The sequence below is a fragment of the Bidens hawaiensis genome, unplaced genomic scaffold (genome assembly GCF_021521415.1).
Source record: "Bidens hawaiensis isolate Kalapana, Puna unplaced genomic scaffold, B.hawaiensis_p1.1 tig00011963_1, whole genome shotgun sequence".
Lineage (NCBI taxonomy): Eukaryota > Viridiplantae > Streptophyta > Magnoliopsida > Asterales > Asteraceae > Bidens > Bidens hawaiensis.
The window spans coordinates 787,526-814,602 of NW_027491961.1; the positions used below are offsets into that span (position 1 = coordinate 787,526).

Here is a 27,077-nt window from a genome sequence, read left to right on the forward strand (position 1 = left end):
GTAGAATAGTGCTTCTTAGTTATTTATAATCAGTAATGACAGTTGTGTTAAGTAACTAAGATTTGTCTCATCTTTCTTATATGAAAATATAAGCCTTAGGTCATAATAAACATAGAGAGGAGAGAAGGTATGCCTTGGTAAAGAGCGAGGTTTGGATCCAGAATGAGATCTCGAGTGACGAGAAGATTTTGCTTTTGGAGACTTGCTGCATGAGAATATGAATAAGGAGAAGGCATAAAACTAAACTTTATGTTTATTAAGGGGTGTTTGCGGTCACTTTTGCAAACTGATTGTCTGGTAAAGAGTTTGATGAGTTTTAAAGATAAATCAGTTTTGTTTTTAAATCACAGATAATTTTAAAGAGTTTGGACGAGGCGCATTAGATGATAGTTTGGAGTTTAGACTTAAGTGATCAGTTTTGGGTAACCAGTTTGAAATTGTGAGTACCTTATCCAAACTGATTATTCCAAAACACCTAATCACTAGATAACCACAATCCTAAACACCCCCTAATTTGCATATAAGTTAGAGAAACAAGATGAAATGGTGCAATAGAAAATGTCCCTACCTTCGGCTCCTGCTTCTGCTCCTGCTATAGCCTCTGCTTTTGCTCTGACTGCGGCTTCTAGAACGGGTTGAATCATATTCCTTCACCTGTGAAAATTTTAACTTAAGATTTTAGCACAAAACGAATTCTTAATGGTTTGAAGTGCATGCATAGCCTGCAATCTAACTGGAAGAATTAGTTAAGCACATTCGAGTAGTTCAAATATAAATTGAAAGCATACATGTATGTATCCACGTGAGAAAGCGTTCCGAAACTCAGTGTCGTCCAATTTCCGTATCTGTAGACAAAAATGAAAATAAATTTAGCAATGTAACTTCAAAATGAATTCCTATCTGCAAAGAGTGGAAAGAAAATAGATAGCTTACAGCATATTTCATGTCATCATAATTTGTGTAATCCACAATCCCTGTGGTGCCTGCAACACATTAACACATAATCACAACCACTTTAATTAGGTAAAAATGTTTACATCCTTTCCATGACACATTTTAATTTTAATCTTACCGCCTCCCTCCCTAAAAACTTGGGAGAAACAAACATCCCCAGCACGGCGCATATGATCCTGGATATAAGAAAAGATGTGATGTTAACCGATAGCTCGATAACGTTAAAAGTTCAAGTTGTTATGAACAAACATGTTAAAAAATCCCAAAATGCTTAATTCAAAGTTAATTTACAAACATGAAAAAGATACCGACCTTAAGGTCCTGCCATGATGCAGAGGAAGGTAACCCAGTCACCAAAACTGTGTCAATTATATAAAACAATTATATTTATAAACATTAGTCTTCAAGGTTATTAAAATGTTGTAACAAACAAGCGCAAATAAAATAATATTAAACCTCTGTAATCAGAGCGTCTAGAAACTCCACCACCCCGACCACCACGACCGCTGCTATGACTGCTATAACGGTCTTTATGAGATGAGTTACCACGACCACCATGAGCTAGTTCCACCTGTTCAAACAATATAATATCAAATAGATGGACTTTTACTGCTACTGACAAGTGAAACAACTAGACATCTCATGTGTGTTTTGTAGGTCTGACCAACCACCAACCCGTAATTTGTGCCCATCAAAATCGTAGCCGTCACGACCACGAATAGCATCATCAGCATCACGAGCATCCTCAAACTGGAAAAAAAAAAGAATATTAAATTATATGAGAGCAAGAAAGAATAAAAAATGAAAGCAGCAATATTAACAAAATGAAGCTCACCTCAACAAAAGCATAACCTGGAGGTCTCGGTGGAATTTTCAACTCGATGTGGGCTATTGGACCATACTAAAATCAAATATAACAACAATTATATACCAAACTTAGTGCTCCTGATAACAGCACTCACAGCAAATTCAATACTTAAAGTTTTCATGGCAAGCAGGGTTCAATTTCAGCCCAATAAATGTGATAGTCCAAAGGAACCAGATGTAGAGGCATCTCAATCTCAGATGTAAGTTACCTTGTAAAACAAATCTTCCACTTCTCGCTCTCTAATATCCCCAGGAAGGTTACCAACATAGAGCGTTCTGCTAGATCGGCTCATTTTTTTCCTGATAACATGAGAACCATTAAAATTTGACAATCATCACAGAATTTAAAAAATAAAATAAAAGAAAGAAAGAAAAGGAAACTCATTTCCTATGACTAAAGTTGTAAATGAACCAACCGTTCGTATACTGTTCAGCGGGAAGTTCAATTTGTTTAATAAATGAACAAACATGAACAAGGAATTTAGTCCAATTAACTAAATGAAAGAACACAAACAGAGGCCATGTTCATTCTGCATTCATGAATGTTCGATAATGTGTTTCTTTACGTCCGTTTATGTTCGTTAATTTTCTTTTATTTATGTTTGTGCGTTAAAGGTTTTTAATACTTATCATATAGATTTAAGCAAAATTATTAACTATTAAACAAAAATATATATGAGTATTACATGATTAATTTTTTATGTAAAATTAACATATGAATATGAAATTATGAATGCTAAAAAAAACACCAACGCAAACTTGGCAGCCGGACCGAACTGTTGGCACAGACCAGTCTCGTTTAGCCAAATCAAATAAAGCATTATTTGCGTTCATTTGTATTCGTTCGTGAACAAGTTCATCTCCTTAACGCACAAACACGAACAATAAATTTGTTCAGCTAGTAATCTCAACGGACGAGCATAAACAAGGCCTCGTTCAGTTCGATCACATTTACAGCCCTACCTATGACAAAAATCAGATAAGCAATTTGATACGTACCTATCAATGAGAATTAATAGGAGAACGTGTAGTGGGAAGTTATGCCAATAACCGTCACTAGAAGCAGTATTAGTAGATCGTTTGTTGTTTATTCAGATGTCGAATGTTTATTTATTAAAATCAGGGTTCGTAACCTTTATTTGGAGATCAAGCCTATCTCGAATGTGGCTAATCATCTTTATTTAAGTAATTTAGATTTCCGGTTTCTATCACAATTCATCCGAAATCACACAATTTACATGACCTAAATCACAAAATCTGACTGCTAAGCTAATCGAACAAGTGCAGAAAACGATAAGCAACGTAACATTGCGATTGAGCAACACATAGTAGTAAAATATCGAAATTAAACCTAAACAGAATCGTAATTGATGATGAATACAACTATGTATATGCGGTAATTGCATAATTAACAATGTAATTGATCGACAATAAGGTGAAGCTACGTGTACCTTGATGAGCTAACGATCCTGCAGTTATGAAGATTTGGTACGTAATTAGGGTTTTAAGTCAGCGGGATGACGAAATTAGGTTCGCGATGTTAGTTAGGTGGGATGTCTTCACTTTAGTCCTTCAAAATATGCATGCATATAAAAGTTCACTCAAATCAAAAGAGGTCCCCAATGAAAAAAAATAAGAATAATTCAGCTTCGAATCACCTTAAGCTAGTTAGGACAAGTATGGTGTCGAATCACGAGTAATATTTGGTCAGTGTAACATGCAATTGATTCCTAACATTATGAAGTGACGATTTTGGAGTGATGATCACACTAGCAATTTTGTGTGTTTGGAATAAGCAAATCACTTAAGCAAGTTGTAAACAATTAACAATAAACAAATCAGACCTGGGATTCAAACACGCAACAAGCAGCAATCTCATGTCATTGAACAAATTAATGACTAGCAAATGAATTTGGTTAACAAACTGGTCAAATTTTATGTATCAATAAATGTAAACACACTGCATTGGTAAGCAAAGGTTTCTTGACAGTGTGAGTGTGTGGCTTAATTAAGAACAAATGTATGCTTTAACACCCTCAAACTAATTAGTGAAACCCTATAAGATGCGTATCACAACAATTGGTAGGCTAATCGTTCTGATTGAAATAAACTTAAACCGACTGAATGCTTAACAATACCAAACATCAATGCTTATAAATCGTTAATCAATAATTACAATTATTTTAGTTCTATACATGATAAATACTTAAAGATTACAACGCGCTACATCCCGGGTATGACTTGAGGAGGCTGGTCGCTCATCGTCTTCATTAAATCTTCAATTGTGATGGTAAACGCCATAAGGAATGATAACTCGATGATTGGAATTCGTCTTTTGGCTCCTGAAAACTGCCCTGGGACGTGATAGATCATTAGAACCCACCAATGGAAGTTATATGCAAAACCCTAATGTTCCCGTGTTTTCTGGCGGTCACGTATCGCGCTCAACTTCATAAAGGCCCATCACGTAGCGCGATGGACCAAAGTCAACATTTTTAACAAACTAGTATTGTGATGGACCATTTTCAACCCCATCGCTTAGCGAGACTGGTGCCCTTCACATAAACTCCAACTGCTCTGTTTTTCGTGCCGATCCTCTCAGGCCCTCATTCCATGCTCGTTCAAGTTCAAACTAACTGAATTAGTGGCCTATGACCTGAAACTCAATAAACATGAATGAAGTACCATGGTTTGTACAATAAACGACTAAATTTATACAATTACCACACAAATATACAAACCATAATACCCGGCCATCGGATCCCCACACTTATCTTTTGCTTGCTCTCAAGCAAACTTTGAATGCAAACATCAACCTCTATCATAGGTGTGTTAATTACTATCAATAATACTAGTAAGCCTAAGGTCATACCTGATTCCCAATACTAATACTTTCTAGATTGACAACCCAACAAATACCTTTGGTGATGCTTTTAAAACAATAGAGCCGCCTAAACAAGTGTGCTTTGATTCCGGTTAAGGCATGCGTGTTCACACCCTTCACTCCATATACACTCCTCTCGGTTTAATATATGGACTAGCAAAACATGTGTTGGTATGTATCTTTGCCCCTAAAGACTAAATAAGAGTAAAAACTTAATATGTTTGCTAGTCAGTCATATGCCCACCCATTAACCACCGGTTGCATAAAGGGTTGGACTAACGGGTTTTGCTGAGACTTAGGCTCGGTGCGAAATAGGCATATTTAGTGACTAATGTGGATGAAACCTAGTTTATTCAAACAAACTCATAAGTACAAAATACTGCTATTTATAATCAGCTAACATCAACTGATAACTCTTTTTGACTTTTTCTGATTCTTTTTATCAAACATCACAATTTTTAATACAGTATATACAATTACTGGCTGAGACATGTGTACATTGTGTACTATGCTCTAAAACTGACTATATATACAACTTTAACGAACTGGATTTCATCACACATGGTTAAATAAAATGTTAAGGCTGGCATGACTTATAATGTAAGGTTTAACAAATGAAAATTAACATGGTTCAAATCGGGTTCTTAAAGGATAATGTAGGGTGGGGAGTTTTATTTAGTAAAGGTCTATATGTATTTGTTATCACCGTTGTGACTTTTTTTTCCATATTAAACCTACCATTTTAAAGATAAAAACTATTTCTATGTTAAAATATTAATAATCACATAATATTAAATATTTTATTCTCAAATTAAAAATTTGTGCATTTTATTACGTAAATACAGTTTATTAACAACCAGTATGGAATTTTAAAAAAAATGCAAACTATATGTAAAATCTATTTAAAAAACTCTCTAAGAAATAAAACAATTAAAAAAAATGTATTTTTAAATAATAAAAAAATGTTTATATTAAGAAAAAAAATATTATTTCGACATTTAAGAAAATTAAAAATCATATTAAAAAATAGGCAAATTGGATTTTAATAATTCTAACTAACTGTTATTGGCCGATAAAACCTTAACTTAGTTTATTCCCACTGGTTGTCACAAGTTTAGAAAAATTGGCTCTCAATGCCCCCTCGTTAAATATATCTTAATGACGTTAAGTTTTTTATCAAATTCCAAAATAAATTTTTAGAGCTTTTGATCGGAAGGAGGATACGAGTTGATTGGTGTAAAACTTACTCGAAACAATGTTTCAAACGACTTGATTAGTGCTTCAAATCGAGTGTTTGAATTTCAAAATAACAAAAATTAAGATGTTTGGAGCATCTTTTCGAGCTATGTTTTACATCAATCGACTTGTGTCCTCCTTCCAATCAAAAGCTCTAAAAAATCAGTTTGAAATTCGGAAAAACTTAACAACGTTAAGTTTTTTTTAAGGAGGATCTTTGAGAGCCAACTTTTTTAAATTTGGGACTACCGGTGTGAATAAACTAAGTTAAGATTATTATCGGCCAATAACATTTAGTTGAAATTATTAAAATCTAATTTGCCTAAAAAAATATAAAAAAAATGGTTAAAAAAGATCTTTATAAAATGTGTTTTAAAAATAATAATAGTGTAAGATAACAAGACGGCAAAAAAAAGAAAAAACAATTTGAAATGTATTAGTGTAAAACTTGAGGGAGAGAGTACGCTAACACTGCATTCTTGAGTTTTTTATTTAGGGGTTTGGAAAAGAAAAGATAGAAAAATTTTTCTTGTTTCATTCTTGAGTTTTTTTATTAAAAGAAAAGAAAGAGAATGGAAAGAAAAATTAAGTCTTTTTTCCTCTAAAACTTTCCTGCCAAATATGGCTGAATTGTGAAGGAAAGTTTATATATTACTAATTTACCCATTTTTTCCTTCCTATCTAACTCAAGAATGAGGGCATAATTGTAAAGTTACAATTTTTTTCTTATCTTTTCCTTCCTATCTAATTCAAAAATGTAATTAACACTTTCTTTTCTTTTATTTTATTTTAACTCGAGAATGTCTTTTAAGTATATAATTTTTTTTCCTTTCTTCCCTTATCCAATCTTATCATTTATTTTTCTTGTATTTTAAACCCGATAATGCAGTGTAAGTAAAAACGAGGGAAAAGAATACGCTTAGCAACACTCTATACAGTTCGCTGTTCACAACATACGTGATATGCTCATGTTAACTGATTACACCCTTTGACATATTATTTATCATTCCATTCGTACAACCTTTTAACATAATGTGCGAATAAAATTAACTTCAAATATCTCTTTTTAATTTCCGAAGCTAACTATGCAACATTGGTAGTTCAGCTCTTCTACTTTAAGCGATATCTTAATACCTCACCCTGAAAAATAAAGCAATTACATTAGTTTTTCTTTAAGAAAAATATCTAATTTCCATATATACCGAGTAAATTAAATGGGTAAGGAAAGATCAAACTATTAATTATTATTATAAATAAATATCTTTGAATTAAATGGCAATATATTATTAACAAATCTGTTAGTTAATATCTTGCCATTTAATTACAAGACAAGATATTTATAGGAATTAATAGTTTGAGTTTTACTTGCCCGTTTAATCGATCTACTTAGCATGTATATAAAACACATCAAATAAAATATTTAATACTTTAAACTTTTAAAATATAATGGTTTATTAATTGTTGAATATATCGCTGTAATGTGTGTATTTTTATTTACGTTTCAATATAAATTTTATTTGAAACATAGCCGAGTCATAAGTAAACTTTATTTATCTTTTTAACAACAAAAAGGTAATTTTGTGTTCCATAACACTCATTTTCACAACAACGTAAGTTTGTATCTTGGAAGTTTACGTTTGTATTCGTGCCATTTTAAATTTATTTTTGTGTTTCTTTCTCGTCGTAATGCGTGGTTGAAGTTCAATGGCTATGTTATTTTTGTTAAATAAATAAACACGCTTCTCCACACGTATTACACACTTCTCAACACGTATTGGTTCTTTGATCGGTGCAACTCCAAACCTATTTTCTTACGATCGATATCTTATGTTCATGTAACACCCCAAAACATTTTTTGTAAATTTTATTTATAAAATATAGAGTTTATAAATGTGTGTTAAGGTATTATATAAATATTAAAGGCAAAGAAGGTTAACTAAATTTAGTAAACACACTACATGATGATAAACTCGGGTGCTTAATAGTTAAAAAAAATAAGATTTAGTTGTGAGTTAGATGAACACAAGGGACTTGATTTTAATTAGCTAAAAGATGCATAAGGGTAACCAGAGTGGTTTACTCGAAGCATCTGAGAACCACAGCCGAGCAATCAAGTGATAGGGGGAAAGCGCCCTCCTTAGGCCGAGTATGGTTGGTTGGGTAAATGAACTCAGGCAGGGGTAGTTGGGAGGATTTTTGTTGACTTTAAGTGGCATTATCCTATTGGTTAATTGTTGAGTGGGTACTTTGGTAACTCCCCCCCACCCAATCTCTTAAGATAGTTTTGAGTGGTTAGTTTGGGTGAGTGGTAACCCCCCCCCCCCCCCCCCCTCACCACTTACCCTAATATGGTGTATATGATTTGACATATTTTAACTAAAAACCCAAAATGTTTGTGTTCTGTCGTGTGCCGATAGAGAATAGAGGAAAATATATTGAAAACAAAATCCTACTAAAATCAAGAATTTTAACCCAATGATCAGGTTCATTATTATTCAACCATTTCAAAGTGAGTTAATAATTGTTCAGTGTGTCGAATAAGGCAATGAAGATATCAAGGATCCTAATCTCAAATGTTACTATGTTTAACCTAATGTTACAAATTATGTATGTAATCATGTAACATGACTAATTTATTGGAATCACAAACTAAACATGTGATCCAAGTTGCAAACATATTTCATAACTATGTATGTGATAATGAATTAATGCCTATTGTAGTTGATTGGAATCACAAATTACGTATGTGATCCGAGTTGCAAGCATGTTTCACAAATTTTGTATGCTACAATGTAAATACAATAAATGTTGATGATTTATGAGCGCCTTTATGAGAAGATATGTTGCTAGTGGATGCATAAAATAATTAGAAAGAGAAAATATATGGATTTGGAGATTACACGGGTCATTCAGAATCGAATGGAATTGAATAAACTGAAAATTTACATATTTGGATATGCCGAGTAGCTTACGCCCCTACACGCATGCTTTGTCTTACGCCAAAATGTTGTTGTAATACGAAACTCAGATGGCCAACCTATATACGGCACGCCATGTGGGTGCGTAAATTACCTCTGGTTTGATTGTGTTTACATTTTCTTTATGTTTGCAATACTTTGTTAGATCGCGTTATTAATTCATTATCTAAGACGGTTGTTTTTCTAAGCCGTGATGATTTATTGGCTTAGGTAAAGCTCCCACTTGGCATATAAGATCAAAGCTCGTAATATCTCAAGATCACACACTAATGAAAGTTTGAATGCATTTCATTGTGTTAAAAAACAGCTAAATACCATGGTTCCTAAGTTTTGTTAAAATAATTGATGTCACTTCGACCTTGTCAAAATGCATTTCATTGGTCATATGTATTCATGGTGTGTGTTTGTATGTCAATTGTGTTTATGATTTCTTTACATATCTAAGCGTTTATGGAGTGTGTGCGTATCTTTATTGTGTATGTTTTGGTTTGTACGTGTCTTTGTGTATTGCGTCGTATACATGTCTATCTTCGGTGAGTATGTTATCTCATATTATTAAATGCACTCCTTATTTCTAATGACAGTAAAAACAAAACATGTTGCAAATGGTAAATATTACCGACAATGTCATACGAGCCAATCAAACAATAAAACAAACATATACGAATGTCAAATGAAAGGCGCTAAGAGAACAATGGTCGTCAATTAAGCTGTAAATAATCAAAGTGGTTGCTACGAAATAGAAATTTATAAAACAAATTAAATACTTTTGAGACTACTTTATAAAATCACGTATAATTTTTAAAACTGTATCCACTATAAACGAACGAGAAGTATAAACCAAAATTGATTTGAAAGCTTCTGGTACAACATGTTTTAAAGTCTTAATTTACCACATACACAAATCCATTTTTGGAAAACTAACACTTTGATATATTCATATTCCTATTAAATACTTCTAAGAATATATAAAGATGATATACCTTAAATGGAAGTATCTGTGTCATGCCTTTCATATTTTTCATATGGACACTTCCATAAGTCATACAAATGCTCACTTTTAACTAAAAATACGGTAAAAGATGAAAAGTACATAAAATTGATCGATCATTAATATACATGAATTATTGGGTTTAATAAAATAATTTCAACTTTTACCCGTATATTTATAGTAACTCATACTGGTAATATGATTAATTATATTACTAACTTTAACTTTCGCTAAAAAATACAGTTCAGTTACAAAGAAATTGTATGTTCGTCTGCATGCAATGAAAAAATAAGTAATATTTATTATTATATCAATCAAAATGTTGCAATAATTTGAAACATTATAAATAAAAGTCGGAAACAGACAGAGTTACTTATTCGTCAAAGTGAATCGTCTCTTTCAACAAAAGTGAATATCGAAGGTGTCACCGGTCACATTGTTATGGTTCAAATGCAAAGTTATCATTATTTATAAAATTTTAAGTGGTTTAAATAAATATAAAAGATAAAAACAGGTTTGTGAAAAAAAGAAGAAGAAAGATTAGCTTTAATTTGAATATTTTATTCCGTTAAGACACACAAAATCATTGAAGTTTAGCTTTAATTAACCTGCCTTTATGTGACCAATTGATTTCCCATTAATTATTTTAACACTTTTAACCTTTATAACCATTTTAACCTTAACCTCCAGGGTTCGATCCCTGGCATTGGCGGTTTATTGTAAATAGAAGGAGGCAGGCTTAAACATTAAAAAAAAAAAAAAATTTTAACCTTAACCAGTCCATCCTGTGGTGCGTCACGGTCACGCTAAGTCGTCACCTATAATACACACACCGTGGGCGGGAACTATCTAATCATTCAGCGTTACATTCCAATTTCATTTCGTCGTGTTAGCGTAGGGCTTTGATTTAACGATGACGGAAGCGGTTACGTCGGCGTCGGAGAGTTTTAAGAAGCTTCCGATCATGTCTCTCCGGAGCAAAATCGTCGAGAAGATACTGGAGAATCGCGTCACTCTCATCGTCGGTGAAACCGGCTGCGGTAACTTAATTATGCTCTAGTTATGCTTAATTTGTTATCACTGGCTGTACAGAAGACTCCGTTTGACCTTGACTTTGACTCTGACGTTGACCGAAAGCGTATTATTAGGTTTAACCGTTTTAACCTAAATTTGTTAGAGAAGTGTTCTGATTACGTGTAAGTTGAGCTGCTTAGGTTTAATATCTAACCTAATGTTGAAATTCAGACGTATGTTTGATTTCAGTGACGTGTAATACTCTAAATTGGCGTAACTGATTGTTTTTTGATTGTATTGTGACCTGATTTGTGAGTGACTAGTTCATTTTATGCTTGATAAGTGTTACTAAAGTTATTGAAGGTTAAGTATAGAGAAAGGTAACTATGAGTGAGTGGAGAACACTTGCTAAATTAGAAAAGGTATTAAGTTCTTTGCAGATGTTTCGTTAATTTGCTAATTCTGTGTAGTTTTGTTATGTTTATCTTCTGGTTATGTTGAATTTATTTGGTTAGAGAGGGTATGCGACTCACTGGACTGTAGAGAAGACTCTGTTTGACCTTGATTTTGACTTTGATGTTGAGCGAAAGCGTGTTAGTTTTTTAATTTAACCTAAACTTGCTTCAGTTTTTTTCAAAATTTTTAGAGAAGCGTTCCGACTACGTGAATGTACGTGTAGGCTGAATTGCGTAGGGTTGAGTTCTAAAAAAATGTCGAAATTTAGACGTATACTTGAATTTTGATATCAGTGATGTTTAATACTCAAAGTTGGTGTTACTGATTGTGACCTAATTTATGAGTGACCAGTTATTTCGTTGTTTGATAAGTGTTAAGTATACAAAATGGTAACTATGAGTTGAGAACACTTGCTAAATTAGAAAAGGTATTAAGTTCTTTGGTAGCAAATTTAACGAGTTTAACTTTAATGTTCCGATTACGCGTTATGCTTTTTACACTACAAAAGCATGAACATTAACTTTTGCTGGTTAATTTCCTTTTTGACAATCAAGGGAAGAGCTCACAAATTCCTCAATTTCTGCTCGAAGAAAATATTGAGCCAATATTGTGTACACAACCAAGGAGATTTGCTGTGGTGGCAGTTGCTAAAATGGTGGCTAAAGCTCGAAACTGTGTAACGGGGGGTGAGGTTGGATATCACATAGGTCACTCCAGGGTTATGTCTTCCAGGTACTTACATTATCACATGATTATTTGGCATGCTATAACTAGATGCTTCATGTTGTTACATTTTGCTTTGAGATTGTCTTCCATATCATTTAACATTCTTTTGTGGAGAAATTAAGCAAAATTACTACTATATTAGTCAACAACAACACCCCATTATAGTTTTCTTTGAGAAAATTGACAGAAAAAGTTGTTGACCTGAGGTTGACCATAGATTTTTTTGTAGGTTTCACCTTTTGTGAGCAAGAATATAAGTTATTTACCTGGCATCGGGATCAGTTTTTTCATGATAGTTGTTTTCTTGTTCAAATATTTATGAAGCCTGAAGAACGAATTTGTTACTTAAGCTATGAGCAAACTTTACAATTTTAATAAATTTTGCTGTATTTTCTTGTCTGTCTTGTTGGATACTGTCTTGAGAGTCACGTAACCGACAAGTGTTCATTGCATTTTTGAGTAATCTTATACAGTAGTGAAGAAGTTTTATGATTTTAATGCTGGTTGTAGAGTTATGCTGTACATAAATGTTCTTATACAGTGGTTTTTCCATCAACAATCTTTGTGTTGGCTGATATTTATAATCGTCAAATATTCGTTATTTAATGTTGCAGCTCCAAGATCATCTTCAAAACTGCTGGTGTTTTGTTGGAGGAAATGCGGGAAAAAGGAATGAATGCTCTAAAGTATAAAGTTATTATTCTAGATGAAGTGCATGAACGATCTGTTGAATCGGATCTTGTTCTTGTATGCGTCAAGCAGTTTCTAATGAAAAATAACGGATTAAGGTTTGTGTAATTCTTTCTTTCCTTTTGCCTTTTTTCGTTATTTGTTGCATAGAGTTTCCATATAATATCATCTTAGCCATTAAGTTTTAGGTGCTAATATATTGTTGCATGAATTTTGTAGGGTTGTATTGATGTCTGCTACTGCTGACATTACAAGATACAAGGAGTATTTTAGAGATCTTGATCGAGGTGAAAGGGTTGAAGTTTTAGGAATTCCCAGCTCTAGTCAGCATACTTTGTACCAGAAAAGAGTGTCATATCTTGACAAGGTAATTTTTATTACTTCACAAATTAAAAAGAAAACTTCTTTAGCGCTTTAAAAGTAATTTGAAATGTGGATAATTGTTAAAAAGAATAATTGTAATTACATAACTGTTCTTGCAACAGTTGGTTATTGTGACATATTTGTAGTTGCTGTTTTATCTTATTCGCTGTGTATAAATTACAAATCAGGTGGTTGAACTTCTAGATATGAGTTCAGATTCCCTATCTTATATGAGTTCAGATTCCCTATCTTTGAAATATTGTTCTGGACCAAGCCCAGATTTATCTGATGCAACCATGAACGAGGAAGTGCACCAGCTTATACACAATCTGGTATTACATATTCACAAGAATGAACCAGATATGGAAAAGAGCATACTAATATTCCTTCCAACTTATCATGCATTGGAGCAACAATGGCATTCTATGAGGCGTTATAGCAGTGCTTTTAAAGTTCATATCCTACATAGTAGCATTGATACAGAGCAAGCTCTCAGTGCCATGAAAATCTGGAAGTCTCATAGGAAGGTTAGCCTCTCTGTTCTTTATATTTGTTTCTACTTGTAGTCACAAATATCAGTTTGTGATGTTTGAATAAATATTTCAGTTATGGTAGTCAATTATTTAAAGGTGGCAATTTCCTATATTACACGAACTCAACATGAAATACACATTTTAGGGTTGGAGCTAAGCGGGTCAACATGGCTAACAATCGGGTCAGGTTTTGATTGACCTGACCAACCCATTTACAACCCTCCAGAGAGACTCTTAGTCCCATTCCGCAAAAATGTTTATTTGTTCTCTAAAATGTCATTTACGGTTATTTTATAAATTAATTTGTTAAATATTCTGAGTTAGACATTTAATTATCAAATATTGAATACTTTAAAACAGAGAAGCATGCGCAATTACTATGTTTCTACTGTTAATTTTATTACATTTGATTTTGATCACTCAATATCCATAAGTACTTCCAAAAGGCACCCAAACATCTCTTTAGTTGTTTTCTGAGTCCAGGAAGCAATTCTCATTTCCTCTAAAACTTCTTGGTGCAGGTGATACTGGCAACAAACATTGCAGAATCTTCGGTGACAATACCAAAAGTTGCCTATGTGATTGATTCATGCAGATCCCTACAAGTCTACTGGGACGCAAATAGAAAAGCTGAAGCATCAGATATTGTCTGGTTATCAGAATCTCAGGTAATTAGTGAACCTTTTATATCCTTTTCACCATCACAATTAAAATTTAATATTTCCATGATGCATATTACAGGCTGAGCAGCGGCGGGGAAGAACAGGCCGCACTTGCGACGGTGAAGTATATCGACTTGTTACCGAACCATTTTTTGGCCAATTAGAGAAATTTGAAGCACCATCTATATTAAAGTTATCATTGAGGCAGCAGGTGCTTCTTACAACTTGTGCTGAATCAAAAGCTATTAATGATCCAAAGGGCAAGTCTAAGCTTCTCTTTCTATATAATATTTGTTATATGTATGTATATTTTACATGATCTTTTTTATTCGCATATTGGCTCACTTTTCTCATGAAGAAATTTGTTTCCATGTTAGGTCTAAGTCCCGCAAGCCCATTCACTCTAAATCATTATACATATGTAATTTTGCATTCACAGTTACAAATAACGAACTTTACCATAGATCTCTATGGGATATTTCACATGGCTAGTATTAGCTACATGTCCATGGAATGATGATGTCAATCATGTTTTATTTGTTGTTGCTTATGCTTATTTAACGTGACTTAAACAAAACAGGCTGGGTTGACCCACAAACACTTTTGTATCTTTTGCTTATTGTTTTTGTGATTAGTTAATGTGAAACATGATTACAAGTACCGTATATTACATTATTACAACACTTTCGATCTGTTTCAGCTTTATTTACATTCTTTAGTTTTTCCCAACTCACATGTTCATGATTTGGTCAAATTTGCCTCCTTTATCATTTAAGAATTAATATTTGGGTTGTTTTCAGTCTTGTTGCAGAAAGTTATGGACCCACCCCTACCTGAAGTTGTTGATGATGCACTCGAATTGCTGGTCCATATTCATGCTCTAGAGAAAACACCTCCAAGAGGCCGTTATGAGCCAACTTTTTATGGAAGATTGCTTTCCAGCTTTTCTTTATCTTTTGATGCTTCCATGCTAATTCTAAAGTTTGGTGAAGCGGGAATGCTTCGTGAAGGCATTATAATGGGTATCCTAACGGACACTCAACCTTTACCAATCATCCGCCCCTTTGGACAAGACGCATTGGTACTCATATTTCATATAATGAACTTCAACGTTTTAATTTTGGCCAGTTGGATAATGGGTGCTGATCCAAAAGTTTTCTTTGAAGTTCAAGTATTGAAACCAGTTTTATCGCCACCCAAGTTTTGTTATAATTTGTTTATGCTGATTCTTGCAAAAATACTTGCTGGAAATTGTAGGACAAAATGCCCTTAAAGTTGTAGAATTGTAACACTCAGAAAATACCTCCATAATTTACCCAAAAGGAACAACTCTACATGGATTTCAATACATATTTAGTAGATTCAGGCTATTTTTGTCATTTTAAGGCTAGAGGTGACAAAAGCTTTAAATTTAGTGGCATTTTGCAATTTTCAGACAGTTTTATGGAATTGGCATAAACAAAGTCAATCTGTGCCTTGAATAGCTTCTAAAATTGTTTTAATATTTGGTGCCCTTGGTTAAAAAGTTTGAATATTTGGGTGGTCCATATACATTACCTCTTGAATAAAAACAATTTAAGAGCTCAAATGCATTAAAAAGACTTCAGGTTCACCTTTGGGCTAAAATCTTCAATTTGACCGGTTGGAAATAAAACATACAGATTGACCCGTTTAAAATTTGATTCGACACTTGATTTTGTAGATTATTTGATGCATATTAAGTCTAATTTTACAGTTTTCTGAGTTCACTGATGGCTACTATAATCAAGATGGTAAGCTCACTGGTTTAATGGAGAGGAAGGAAGTTATATTCATGGCAAATTTTTGTGCTTTCCAGTTCTGGCAACGTACTTTTCAGGTAAGATAGTGATGACATGATCTATTCTTTCTTTCTATCAAATATTATAATTTTTAAAGAACATCGATGACATGTATTTTATCGTCATGAAGGATAATCTTCGACTTGAGCGGTTAAAGCACCTTTTGAAGTTTGATGAGACAAAAGGCACCCAAATTACATCCGTTAAGATCGAAGAAGAGTGGTGCTTGTTCCACTATCTTGTTCAGTCCTCACTTCAGCATATTGCCAATATATGTATGGTTTTGCGATGCCTATTTTAAGTCTTTTATATAGAGATTGCTATATATACAGATCGGCTGGGTTGGGTAACGGGGCAATTGTAGTATGTGCCATGTTGGCTTGGGATGACCTGAAAACACGTTTTTTTTTGCACATATATAAATATGTACATCAAATAGCTAATGATCTATATATGATTACGTAAACAATTTTATTGCAATAGTATACTTATATTCATTTTAAAATAAACTTTCTGCAACTTTTAACACCTTTGATCCTTATAGCCTATTTGATCTGTTCTCTTAATACTTTTTATACCAATTTTCCCCATCTGAGATTACAATAACCCAATGACCACCTGTTCAGCTCATTTGACCTGTTTTCTTTTGGGCTAAAATTTATACAAACGTAAATATGTACTATAACCTATTTGAGATTAGATATCCTAAAATTCATTAATAGTAAACAGGTCAAAATTACCACAATGCCACTTTTACTTGTATACGAGGTTTATATTAATTTGGAGTAAATTTTATGTCTGCAGATGAAAGCGTTCTTAGTTCTGTGCACCGGTACCGCCCCAATTTTCTAGCAACCTCAAATGGTCTACCGTCTTACTATGAGCCTTATGAGTTTCAACACACATGTCAACTTACAGTTGACCACAATGATGATTCTGATCCTCTTGCTACATATGATGACCTCAGCGATCCTTTGTATGACACAAAGAAATGTATTGCGTTACCTTTTGTGGATGCAAATGATTTTAATAAGAAAGAGATCGCTTTTAGATTGGCCGATTCGATTAAACAGGTACTTAAAAACCTTTCGCTTCACATTTCTTTATTGCCTTTTGGCCTGGGTTTTATACTTCATATCATGTCAAGCAGATAAGGATGTGTTATCACGGGAACTCGTCTGGCAACCAGCAAACCCAGGATCTAGTTTCTTATAATGGTCAAGAAGCTTCACTGTGCAGATATTTTGTCAATGGGACATGCAATAAGGGAAGCGGATGCTTATTTTCCCATTCACTGGAAGCTAAGAGACCTGTTTGCAAATTCTTCTTATCCCTGCAGGTATGCATCGTTTAATAATGTAAAAATGTATAAAATACGTTATTTAGTTTTTTTTTTTTAATAAATAATAGGCTTGCTTAGGTTCGCGAGCATTGTTAAGCTCGATAAGTGAAGCTTGGGGTCGAGCTCGTTTATTAAATGTGCTCCAATATAGGCTCGCACTCAATCTCATCTAAGCTCAGCTTGATTTGAGCTTTTAGCGAGTCAATCTCAAGTAGCTCACGGGCGGCTCAGCTCGGCTCGTTTACACCCCTAGTGGTTGCAAACCGTAGCAAATAAATAACCAAAACAAAAGATTTACAAAAGCTATTGTTGCACATAATCATAGATATCTAACTGTTAATACATCTACAGGGTTGCCGAAATGGAAATTCGTGTTTTTTCTCTCACAGTTCAGAGCAGCTTTCCTTACCAAACAGTGAACAGAAATCATGTGCAGCAGAGGATATATCCACTGATGCTTCTTTGCTTTTAGATTTATTTCCTAGTCCAGATGACGGTTGTCTTCTTATATTCGACGACTTTGATATTCAGTTCTCATCAAACTTTGCTCATTTTTACAACCCGTCTTCTATAGTCTGCACTACCTCTGCAGTCAAATCTTCAAACGGCCCGTTTTCGCAAGATTTAAGAATAATTTGGGGACTTTCTCACCCACAGGGAACTATCATTTCCAAAGTCGCTAATAAATCAATCCCTTGGAAAGAAGTCAGATGTGTTGTTTGGATTCCTAAGTTTGGTAACGATGTAGAGAACTGGGAAGAACAAAAGGGTCTTATTAAAATGTTTTTTGAGTATCTTGCTATACGTATATTGGGTGACGCCTTGTATGAAGTTCAAGTTATTCTTGTTTTGAATAACCTCAGATTCGCTCAACTGCAGGTATGAGTTTCGCTGTGTTTTTTAGTGTTTGGTTTAGTGGCATATGATTAACACTAATTATACACCCGGTGCAGGTTGAAACTTTAGGAAGAGAGAATTTCTTCTTCCTTAGGGAATCATTTGCATTTGATGAATACAGCTTTGGGAAGCTGAGTGATGGCGTTGCTACCAAAAAGCCAATGTTGGCATCAAAGGCGATTGTGTATGCTTTCGATTTGCATCCTCCAACTGATATCCAGTTTGGTGACTACACCTCACCTCTTCACAACCAGCTGCATAGCATAGGCTAATCACATGGTCATTCCAGCTTATTATCTTCTTGGCGTAAATATTTTTTTTGCTGATTAGAGAGTACTTAGTTGAAGTTGTTTGTAGTATCTCTAATCCTATTAAATATTTTGATTTGTTGTTTTAATTTATGTTCATGGATTTTAACTTGGATGATTCCTAGTTTACGGATTGTCATCTGAATGTTATCCGCTAATAATCTGTGTTTATATTCATTTGAACATCTCCAGTGGCCTTTTCTAGCCTATTTGGTATCCTTGGGCTTTCTTGACCATTGGAGGGTGTTTATTTAACGTGGCACTTGATTGGACGCGCTTTTTTGGACATTTCTAGTTCTTATCAGTGTGGATATGTTTTTATTTGTGTATTTAGTTTACTCATATCTGCCAATAATGAGGCAGGTAGATGGATATTGATGAGATTTTATCCAAAAAGTTTCAGGTTATATAGTGATGGAAAATAAAAATATCGTAACTTGAAACATTTTGGATGGTTTCGTCACGTGTACTGTGTGTGGTTAATTTGAAAGATGAGACATGTAATGTATTAGGTGATGCTAACTGAATTATTCGAAAACCAGTCAAATATTAGTTTTCCACATTGAAACCAAATATATTAATATATCTTATTATCTTCAAAAATAAGTAGTGTTTTGAAGTTTAAGTTTGAAACTATCAAATATATAAAATGTTAGAATTATACTTGACTATTTGATATTTCAAAACTATACCAGTAAGTTTGAAATTGAGTTTAGGAAATGAGAACCCGAACAAGTCATTTTAGACGCATAAGTTTGCTCATAAATGGGGTGACCATTTAATGCCTGCAAACACAACGATGTGATAAGTAATTAGTTCACAATCGGTTATGGAATAATAGAATACAATTTCACAACCAGCTATAAAATTGTAACTCGTTTCAAACCCGAGCCACATTCATCCAAAATTTTACATTTTTGTATACAAAAACATGTAATATAGTGTAGAAAAGCAAAATAGAATGTAACGGTGGTAACTTGTAAGCCAACACAATCACCACTGTCATGAGAACAACTTCGTATTTTTGTTTTATTTTTTGTCTTCCACAGTCAATATGTTAACATATTATCATTTTCTTCTTTTCCTTCTCTTATTGTACAAGGAAGCCATGCTTTTGTTTTTATTAACTTGTCAAGTTCTTACTGTTTACACAGGAACACACATGTGTACATAACTACATATTATTATTATTATTATTATTATTATTATTATTATTATTATTATTATTATTATTATTATTATTTGTTTTGTTTTCATTCTTAAATAAATAATTACCTCCAACACTAACGATAGTGTATTGCACCAAAGTGGAACACTTAATACATGATACATGATTTAACTCTTAAGTTAAAAGTCCGAAAACCGAATAAACATACGTTCTTGGTACACATATATTGTTTTAATTATGATAACTAACTAAGACGTTTTAAATATTTTTTATATGCACATAAATAGTTTATTACAGTTGGCTTTCTGATGCAAGGTGCGGGTGGGCGACCGCTTAAGGTCTGTTTCTACGACCCGAAATTTTCAGAAGCTGAATGCCTCATTATATGATTATGCTTATGATCATAGACAAAAACGGTCGTTGTAGTATAGTGGTAAGTATTCCCGCCTGTCACGCGGGTGACCCGGGTTCGATCCCCGGCAACGGCGTTGTTTTTTCTTTTTAATTCTATTTAATGGGCCGTCTTATGAGAAACCTTAATTAAACATTGTCCTTCTTCAAATTTGCTTTTCGTTTTGAAGATAGCCCAGCCCACTTTGTTCTGCTAACAATAGTAATCTTAATTTTGTGATACAAATATAATAATTTTAATTTCGTAAACGAAAAATTAAAATCTTGAGAGTTAACATGCTAAGAAATAACATGAATAACTTGAAGAAAGACTTGACCAATCTATTTAAGTAAGTTTTATACGAAAAAAGACTTGAACAAAGTCTAGTGTATGTCCATACCGTCATAGCGATAATAGTAAGAATCGAATCATGTTTGTATGAAATTATGTTTATCCTTTCACCTAGTTATAAACAATAATCAACCTACAACTGGATGATTCTAATAATTCAAACTTTATGATCAATATTAATAGAATTGTAGTTAACCGCGGATCATATTAAAATGTGAAGTGTGCTTTTAAAATCTTACTCTTTGGTGCACTATCAATAATCCGATTATTCATGGATTTTTGATATAGTTAATGTTTCTTGAGACTACAATTTAAGGATGGGTTCAATGTATATATTAAAAACCTATTGTGAATGGCAGACATTGTATTAGGAAATACTTATTGTATTATTGGATTTACGATAGCTATTAAGAACAATATATTAGTGATTATCAAAATTATGAAGAATTAGTTAAAGCAAATTTGCTTTGAAGTGTCTGACAGTTCGCATAACTATATAAAATATATCATTTTGTTACAATAATCCTTTTTTGGTTATTATAATCACAATTATCGTCGATCTATAAGAAATAAATGACCTTGTATAAAGTAGCAAATCCATTATATATTTATGAAATATGAATACATGATTAAATAGAAAAGATATAAAATGGTGTAATAATATGAATATGGTGGTTTTTAAAACACGTGCAAATGTGTTAATGTGTTATCACCAAACGTCATAACAAAATTCCAACGTTTGCTTGCATGTGAATTCAACTACGACGTCTAAACAGAAACATAGATCCCTCACCGTTGGATTTACAAATCCGATGGTCTCCGTTTTCTTCAAATTCCAACAGGCAACAATTCAATAATTTGATTGAATGTGGCAACTTTAATTGATTGATTAGTACATCAGTGGACCATTTAACATAATATATTAATATATATTTACATTGTTAGTTGATATCAATGAGTTCATAGTTAAGTTATTCGCATGCAAGTCTACTTTTATTTTAATTAATAATTAATTTATTTTGGGAACTTATTGGTATTAACTCACATTTATAAATATTTAATATGTTACTTGTTATAAAATAAATAAAAGTTGACTATTCTTCAAAGGTGGTAATGGTTCTTATTAGGATGCACTTGATGAAAAATAAATAAAATAGTTGAGAAGGTAACCATACATCACCTGCTCTAACCTGTTTAAAATGTTTTATACAACTTGTGTACCCCTAATCCTAATCATCAAATTAACATCAGTTTATGGATTGAACGTCTAAAATAATTATAGAAAAGTAAATACCCATCCTAAAGGCTTGCCTATTGAAGGACCAGCATATCCGAGTACTCAATGATCTTAGCATATCCGAGTACCAGCAATGATCTTAAACTTAATAATGTAAAATATGTGCATTTTCTTCTGTCATATAAAAAGGTAAATGTATAATTTTATAATCTATAAGAACAAGTGATATTTGAATTCTTATAAAACAATAAATAAATTACTCTTATATTTATTAAAAATTAAACTTTTTATTCCTAAACTATTAGATATTGAACTTTCAAAAAGAGGAAGTTTACATCTTTATATCAATATTTTTAGTCGCATTTAAATATGAACTTAAAGATCCACAATAGGTGCATTGGTGCATGCACTTCTTAGAGTTTGACCCTCAATGGGACGAGTCAAAATTACTCAAAGTCCATCTCCTACCCACCTTTGAGTGGCAACACAACTTCTAATAAAATATTTGGTCGGTTAGTTTTTCTTTAACCGTTTTATTTTTTATTCTTTTAATTTACATTGGCTTCATGTATCGGTTAGACAAAATGATTTCGAATTTGGTTCGGTTCGATATTAATAACATGTACTGTATATAATTCCAAAACCTGAACCGATTCCAACACGTATTTTCAACTTTATGTGATTAGAAACACATTTAATAAAATTTTCGTAGTGAATTTTGGACAATAAATATATGCATCACCATACACTAAGGCTAAGGGTAATGGGGTTTGGTTGAGCCCCAAGTGAACCAACATCTTCATGACACGTGGCGCTGACTAGGCATGCCAACCAAGCCCCCAGACCAAGCCTCAAAGGGTGTAATGGTCCAGGTGAGTCGGGGCTTGGTTGAGTTTTTTTTTAATAGTATATCCTAAATAAATATTAATACATAAAAATAACGTTTTTTATTTTTTTTCGTCAATTCCTTCCGAATAAAATCTTTTTCTTCCTCCATTATCGCTTGGTCGGATGGCGGTAGGTGGCTAAAGTCCTTGGCTAGAAATTCCAAACTCCTCATCCGGTTTCTATTATGTTTAGCTTGACCAATCGACTCGAGACTAATTGACATTCTAGCAATCTCTTTTCCGAAGTCGTGATCGGCGGTTCTTTTCCCACGTTCCCTACCCGGGGGGCGGCTAGAGCCTTGCTCTTTCAAATCGCCCTCGGACAAGTTTAGGTCGAAGTTAATTTGAGTCTCCGAGCCGCTAGAAGACACGTAGGAGCCGGACTCGCTAGTTTTCGTACGTTTAGCCGATTCTTTTCCGACATCCGCATCCAGAGTAACTAACATAATCCATTTCGAGCACTTCTTGAGCACGTCCCACAAGTAGCGCTCGTCAAACGTCTTCACCATCCCGTACTTCCTTAACATCTCCGCTTTCCACTCGTCGCAAGTGAATTGAAAAACCTGAAGATCATCGGACCCACTCTGTCGCATTCGGTTTGCATTTCGGTTATGTAGGTTGGTAAATAATCCTACAAACTTACGAATACCGGACCACTGACCCGATATCATATTATCAGTTCGGTCCCTACTCCCAACTTGCTCATAAAACAATTCCCGAACTTTGCTCTAAAATACTCGACGTTTATGAAAGTCGGCTATAAAAAAAAATAACAAAACTTTAGTAAATTGCAAACAAAAACTAAAAATTTAAATTAAAAAAAAAATGCACCAAAAAATAACTACCCTCGTTTCGATCTTGAGATATCTCAATCCAAGCTCTAGCCAACGCTAATTTTTCATCCTTTTTCCAAGGAGTAGCCTTTCGCTTCGTCACAGCCGGTGTCGATGAACCGCCCGCTTCTCCGGTTTTATTCGTTTTCTTACCTTTGTGAGAGCGTTTTGTAGGTTTATCCGGTCCCGGTTGTGTCTCCGGAACGGAAAACTCGGGTTGTGTATCCGAGTTGAAAAAAGTCGCGTTTTGAGATGCTATTAGATCTTGAAAGGCCTCGTCAGACATGTAGTCCAACCCATGCATCTGAAATTGAGCGTTGTAGTTGAAATTTCCCGAACTCGACATGATTTTTTAACAAACTTTGGAAAATCAAATGAGAGGTATTAGTATAAATATTGAGAGAAAGAGAATGAGATGGGTGATTTTAAAAATAAATGAATTGTGATATTTATAATAAGTTTGAATTTTATTTTTTTTATTTTAATAGCCCAACGGCTCTCCCCAACGGTCACCCATCAACCAACGGCTATATTCTCCATGCGGACTGCCCCGCGCCAGCCCACCGCGCCCCCATCCCGCCAAGGTGGTAGCGGTGTTCGCGAGTCAGGTGGCCACGCCGGGCCTCCGCGCCCCCCATCCACGATTCCACTACCCTTAGCCTAATGAGTATGAGAAAAGAACGTGACATGGTGACAGTCTACATGCTTTTTTTATTTAAGTGACTCCCTCAACCCAAGCTTTACAACTAATGTATCAACATACATGTATTGACAAGGTTTAATTTATTTTGACTGGTTATAATAATAAAAAATTAATTAAAGAGCTTTAAAATTTGATAAACCTTAAGCCTTGATTTAAACGATGTTTATTTGGACTAGTTATTTTAAAGAGCTTTAAATTATATAAAACCTTATATTAATTATTAAAGAGCTTAAATTAATTAATCTTAATTTAAATAAAGAGCTTTAATTTAATTAATTAGTTTAAATTAATTTAAATAAAGAGCTTTAAATAAATTAATTAAAGAGCTTTAAATTAATTTAAATAATTTAATTAAAGAGCTTTAAATTAATTTAAATAAAGAGCTTTATATAAATTAATTAAAGAGCTTTAAGTTAATTAAAAACTTAATTTATTTTGACTAGTTATTTTAAACGATGTTTGTTGCTAGAGCCGGTGTTTAGTCAATTAGTTATATCCAGCTAATCCATAAACACCACAAACTTTTTTACTTAATATGTTTTACATATAATGTTTTAAAAGCTAATTATATTTCAAATTGATTTATTGTTGATGTAAATGTAAATTCATAGTCACAGTTTTATCAATAACATCTTTAACTATGTGAGCGTGACTAAAATTGTTACTGATAATGAAAATGAAAGTTCAAAATATCATTGAAAACCCAGACCAATAATAAGTTATAGTTTATATCAGTGTTATAATAATCCCTGATTAATTGATAGTCTTTACCCCACCGTCTTGTCGCCGTTTTCGGTCAAAATTGAAAATTTTTTACATAAAATTTGGAATATATATGTATATTTAAAAAATTTACATATAAATTTCAATACAGGTAATCCCGAATAATTTCTAGTAATCCGATTAGTCACTAGTCTTTACCTTATCACCCGATTAGCGTATAACAATTTCTACAACCCTGGTTTAAACTACTAAAACCCAATTTGCACATTGAAATTATTTTATCTATAATAATTTAGCCAAACAGAAGGTGTGAATTTATCAAAGGGCGTTTCCGTCATTTCACACACAAACACGGAAACTTTTGGACACTCTTTCCTACTTAACACCTAACGTTTACTTTTAAACACCACGCATAGGGACTATTCCGTCATTTCCCAAAACCCTTTCATATTATATTATTGTCTCGTCTTAATCACCAACCAAAGATCTCATAATAATATTATATTAAACCACCGCCACCACATCATTCCATATATACCCCCTTCCACTTCTTTCCCACCTCTCTACATTTACATATAGACTCACAATTCTCATTTCTCAATAACAAATGCCGTTTTTTGTTAGAGTAATTTTATTACGCTACAATTTTATAATATGACGTCTGAGTTGACCTACAGACGCTCCAAAACCCAACCGACGTCAGAATCATACTCCCCGAAGCCTAACAAGCTGTCATGGACCACCATGACACGTGCGGGGAACTACCTTCTCCGCGAACAACGTCTCGTGTTTCTACTCATCGGCATTGCCATTGCCACATCCGCCATCACACTCCTCCCATCAAGCGGGACCACAGGCTCTCGGATTCAGTCCAGTTGCTGAATGGACTGAATCCGAGACAGTCTGTCTATCCTAATGGAATCAACTGGGAAGATTCCGTTAGGATTGAAACGGAAGGGGTTGAGGATTGTGGTGACGGGTGGTGCGGGGTTTGTTGGTAGTCATCTAGTTGATCGGCTGATGGCTAGAGGAGATAGTGTGATTGTTGTTGATAATTTTTTTTACCGGTAATAAGGATAATGTGATGCATCATTTTGGTAATCCCAGATTTGAGCTCATTCGACACGACGTTGTGGAGCTGTTGTTACTTGAAGTTGATCAGATCTATCATCTTGCTTGCCCTGTTCACCTGTTCATTACAAATTCAATCCTGTCAAGACAATCATATCCTTCATTACTATTGTAGAAACATGAGATGAATCTGACCTGATCCATGACGATGTTCCCGGGTCTTCGGGATGAACGAGCTGCGCCTTGATCTTCTTCTCTGGCTAGCTTGAGATCTGCAATGGCTTTTTGGGGGTGTGGAGGTGACTGCTAAGAAATCTCGAGGATCTCTTGTTTACAGACACAAAAATGATATGATGGCAGCTCTTACTGAGCATCCCCCTTAATAAGAAGGTGGAGACCTCCTTATATAGAGAGCCTCATGGCCACCATCATGGTACCCTAATGGGCCTAGCCCAGTTAGGGTTACCTCCACAAAACCCCCTCAGCCCAATAATATTGTATTAGTCCATATAATAAAATAAGCCAAACATAATAAATTAAGGTCGTAAGCCGGGTTTAGTACCATACCCCTACAAGCCCCCCAAGTCCAGTGTTGCTCCTAGGCGTGCAAGCGTTTAGGTGGAGCGCTGGACTTCATAAGGTGTGTTAGGATATGAGGCGGTTTTTTCCCCTTTCTTTGGCCTTGTTTTTATTGTCTTTGAGTTTTGAGAGGTTTTCTCCATGATGGTGACATGTTGTGATCCTTATGATAATGATGGTGCACTGGCATGAATAAGATATAGCACGAATCATAACAATAGTGGCGAGGGGCCTGATAAAAGATAGAGTGCGCATCTCGATAATAATGTAATGCGACTTGCGCGCGAGGCAGCTTACGAGCTATAAAAATAATGAAGCTTGCGCGCGAGGCGACTTACGAGCTATAAAATAATGAAGTCGTTATACACTGATGTGAAGCAAAGACTAGAAGCTAATGATTTCTCTACACTGCC

General features: G+C 33.9%; 2 protein-coding genes, 1 non-coding gene and 1 pseudogene across 3 annotated transcripts; 3 read left to right on the top strand and 1 right to left on the bottom strand.

The window, feature by feature from the left end:
* Positions 1–12: 12 nt before the first annotated feature.
* On the bottom strand, positions 13–2,132 carry LOC143539652 (serine/arginine-rich-splicing factor SR34-like). Its single transcript, XM_077032909.1, has 10 exons — positions 2,031–2,132; positions 1,790–1,855; positions 1,630–1,704; positions 1,411–1,525; positions 1,267–1,313; positions 1,073–1,130; positions 934–983; positions 789–845; positions 569–654; positions 13–205 (listed from the first exon to the last, which is right to left on the bottom strand). The coding sequence occupies exons 1-10, from the start codon at positions 2,112–2,114 to the stop codon at positions 16–18; spliced, it is 828 nt and encodes a 275-aa protein (XP_076889024.1). The 5' UTR covers positions 2,115–2,132; the 3' UTR covers positions 13–15.
* An 8,691-nt stretch (positions 2,133–10,823) lies between these two features.
* Positions 10,824–18,685, top strand: LOC143539676 (DExH-box ATP-dependent RNA helicase DExH8-like). The gene is made up of 14 exons (XM_077032924.1): positions 10,824–10,950; positions 11,935–12,112; positions 12,721–12,894; positions 13,016–13,163; positions 13,348–13,686; positions 14,214–14,360; positions 14,434–14,614; positions 15,155–15,435; positions 16,090–16,212; positions 16,305–16,449; positions 16,979–17,247; positions 17,325–17,513; positions 17,868–18,395; positions 18,470–18,685. The coding sequence occupies exons 1-14, from the start codon at positions 10,824–10,826 to the stop codon at positions 18,683–18,685; spliced, it is 3,045 nt and encodes a 1,014-aa protein (XP_076889039.1).
* Positions 18,686–20,305: 1,620 nt separating this feature from the next.
* TRNAD-GUC (transfer RNA aspartic acid (anticodon GUC)) lies at positions 20,306–20,377 on the top strand. Its single transcript has one exon. It is a non-coding gene; the product is annotated as a tRNA-Asp (tRNA).
* A 5,256-nt stretch (positions 20,378–25,633) lies between these two features.
* On the top strand, positions 25,634–26,268 carry LOC143539677 (UDP-glucuronic acid decarboxylase 2 pseudogene; annotated as a pseudogene).
* Positions 26,269–27,077: the final 809 nt, after the last annotated feature.

What these genes read in the sequence shown, in the direction of transcription:
- LOC143539652 (XM_077032909.1), bottom strand. Translation starts at nt 2,114, where the DNA reads ATGAGCCGATCTAGCAGAACGCTCTATGTTGGTAACCTTCCTGGGGAT. An exon ending in CAGGTTATGCTTTTGTTGAG is followed by an intron (nt 1,705 to 1,789) that starts GTGAGCTTCATT and finishes TTTTTTTTCCAG; the next exon opens with TTTGAGGATGCTCGTGATGC. An exon ending in ATGATGACATGAAATATGCT is followed by an intron (nt 846 to 933) that starts GTAAGCTATCTA and finishes TTTTGTCTACAG; the next exon opens with ATACGGAAATTGGACGACAC.
- LOC143539676 (XM_077032924.1), top strand. Translation starts at nt 10,824, where the DNA reads ATGACGGAAGCGGTTACGTCGGCGTCGGAGAGTTTTAAGAAGCTTCCG. An exon ending in ATGAAAAATAACGGATTAAG is followed by an intron (nt 12,895 to 13,015) that starts GTTTGTGTAATT and finishes TGAATTTTGTAG; the next exon opens with GGTTGTATTGATGTCTGCTA. An exon ending in TCTGGCAACGTACTTTTCAG is followed by an intron (nt 16,213 to 16,304) that starts GTAAGATAGTGA and finishes ATCGTCATGAAG; the next exon opens with GATAATCTTCGACTTGAGCG.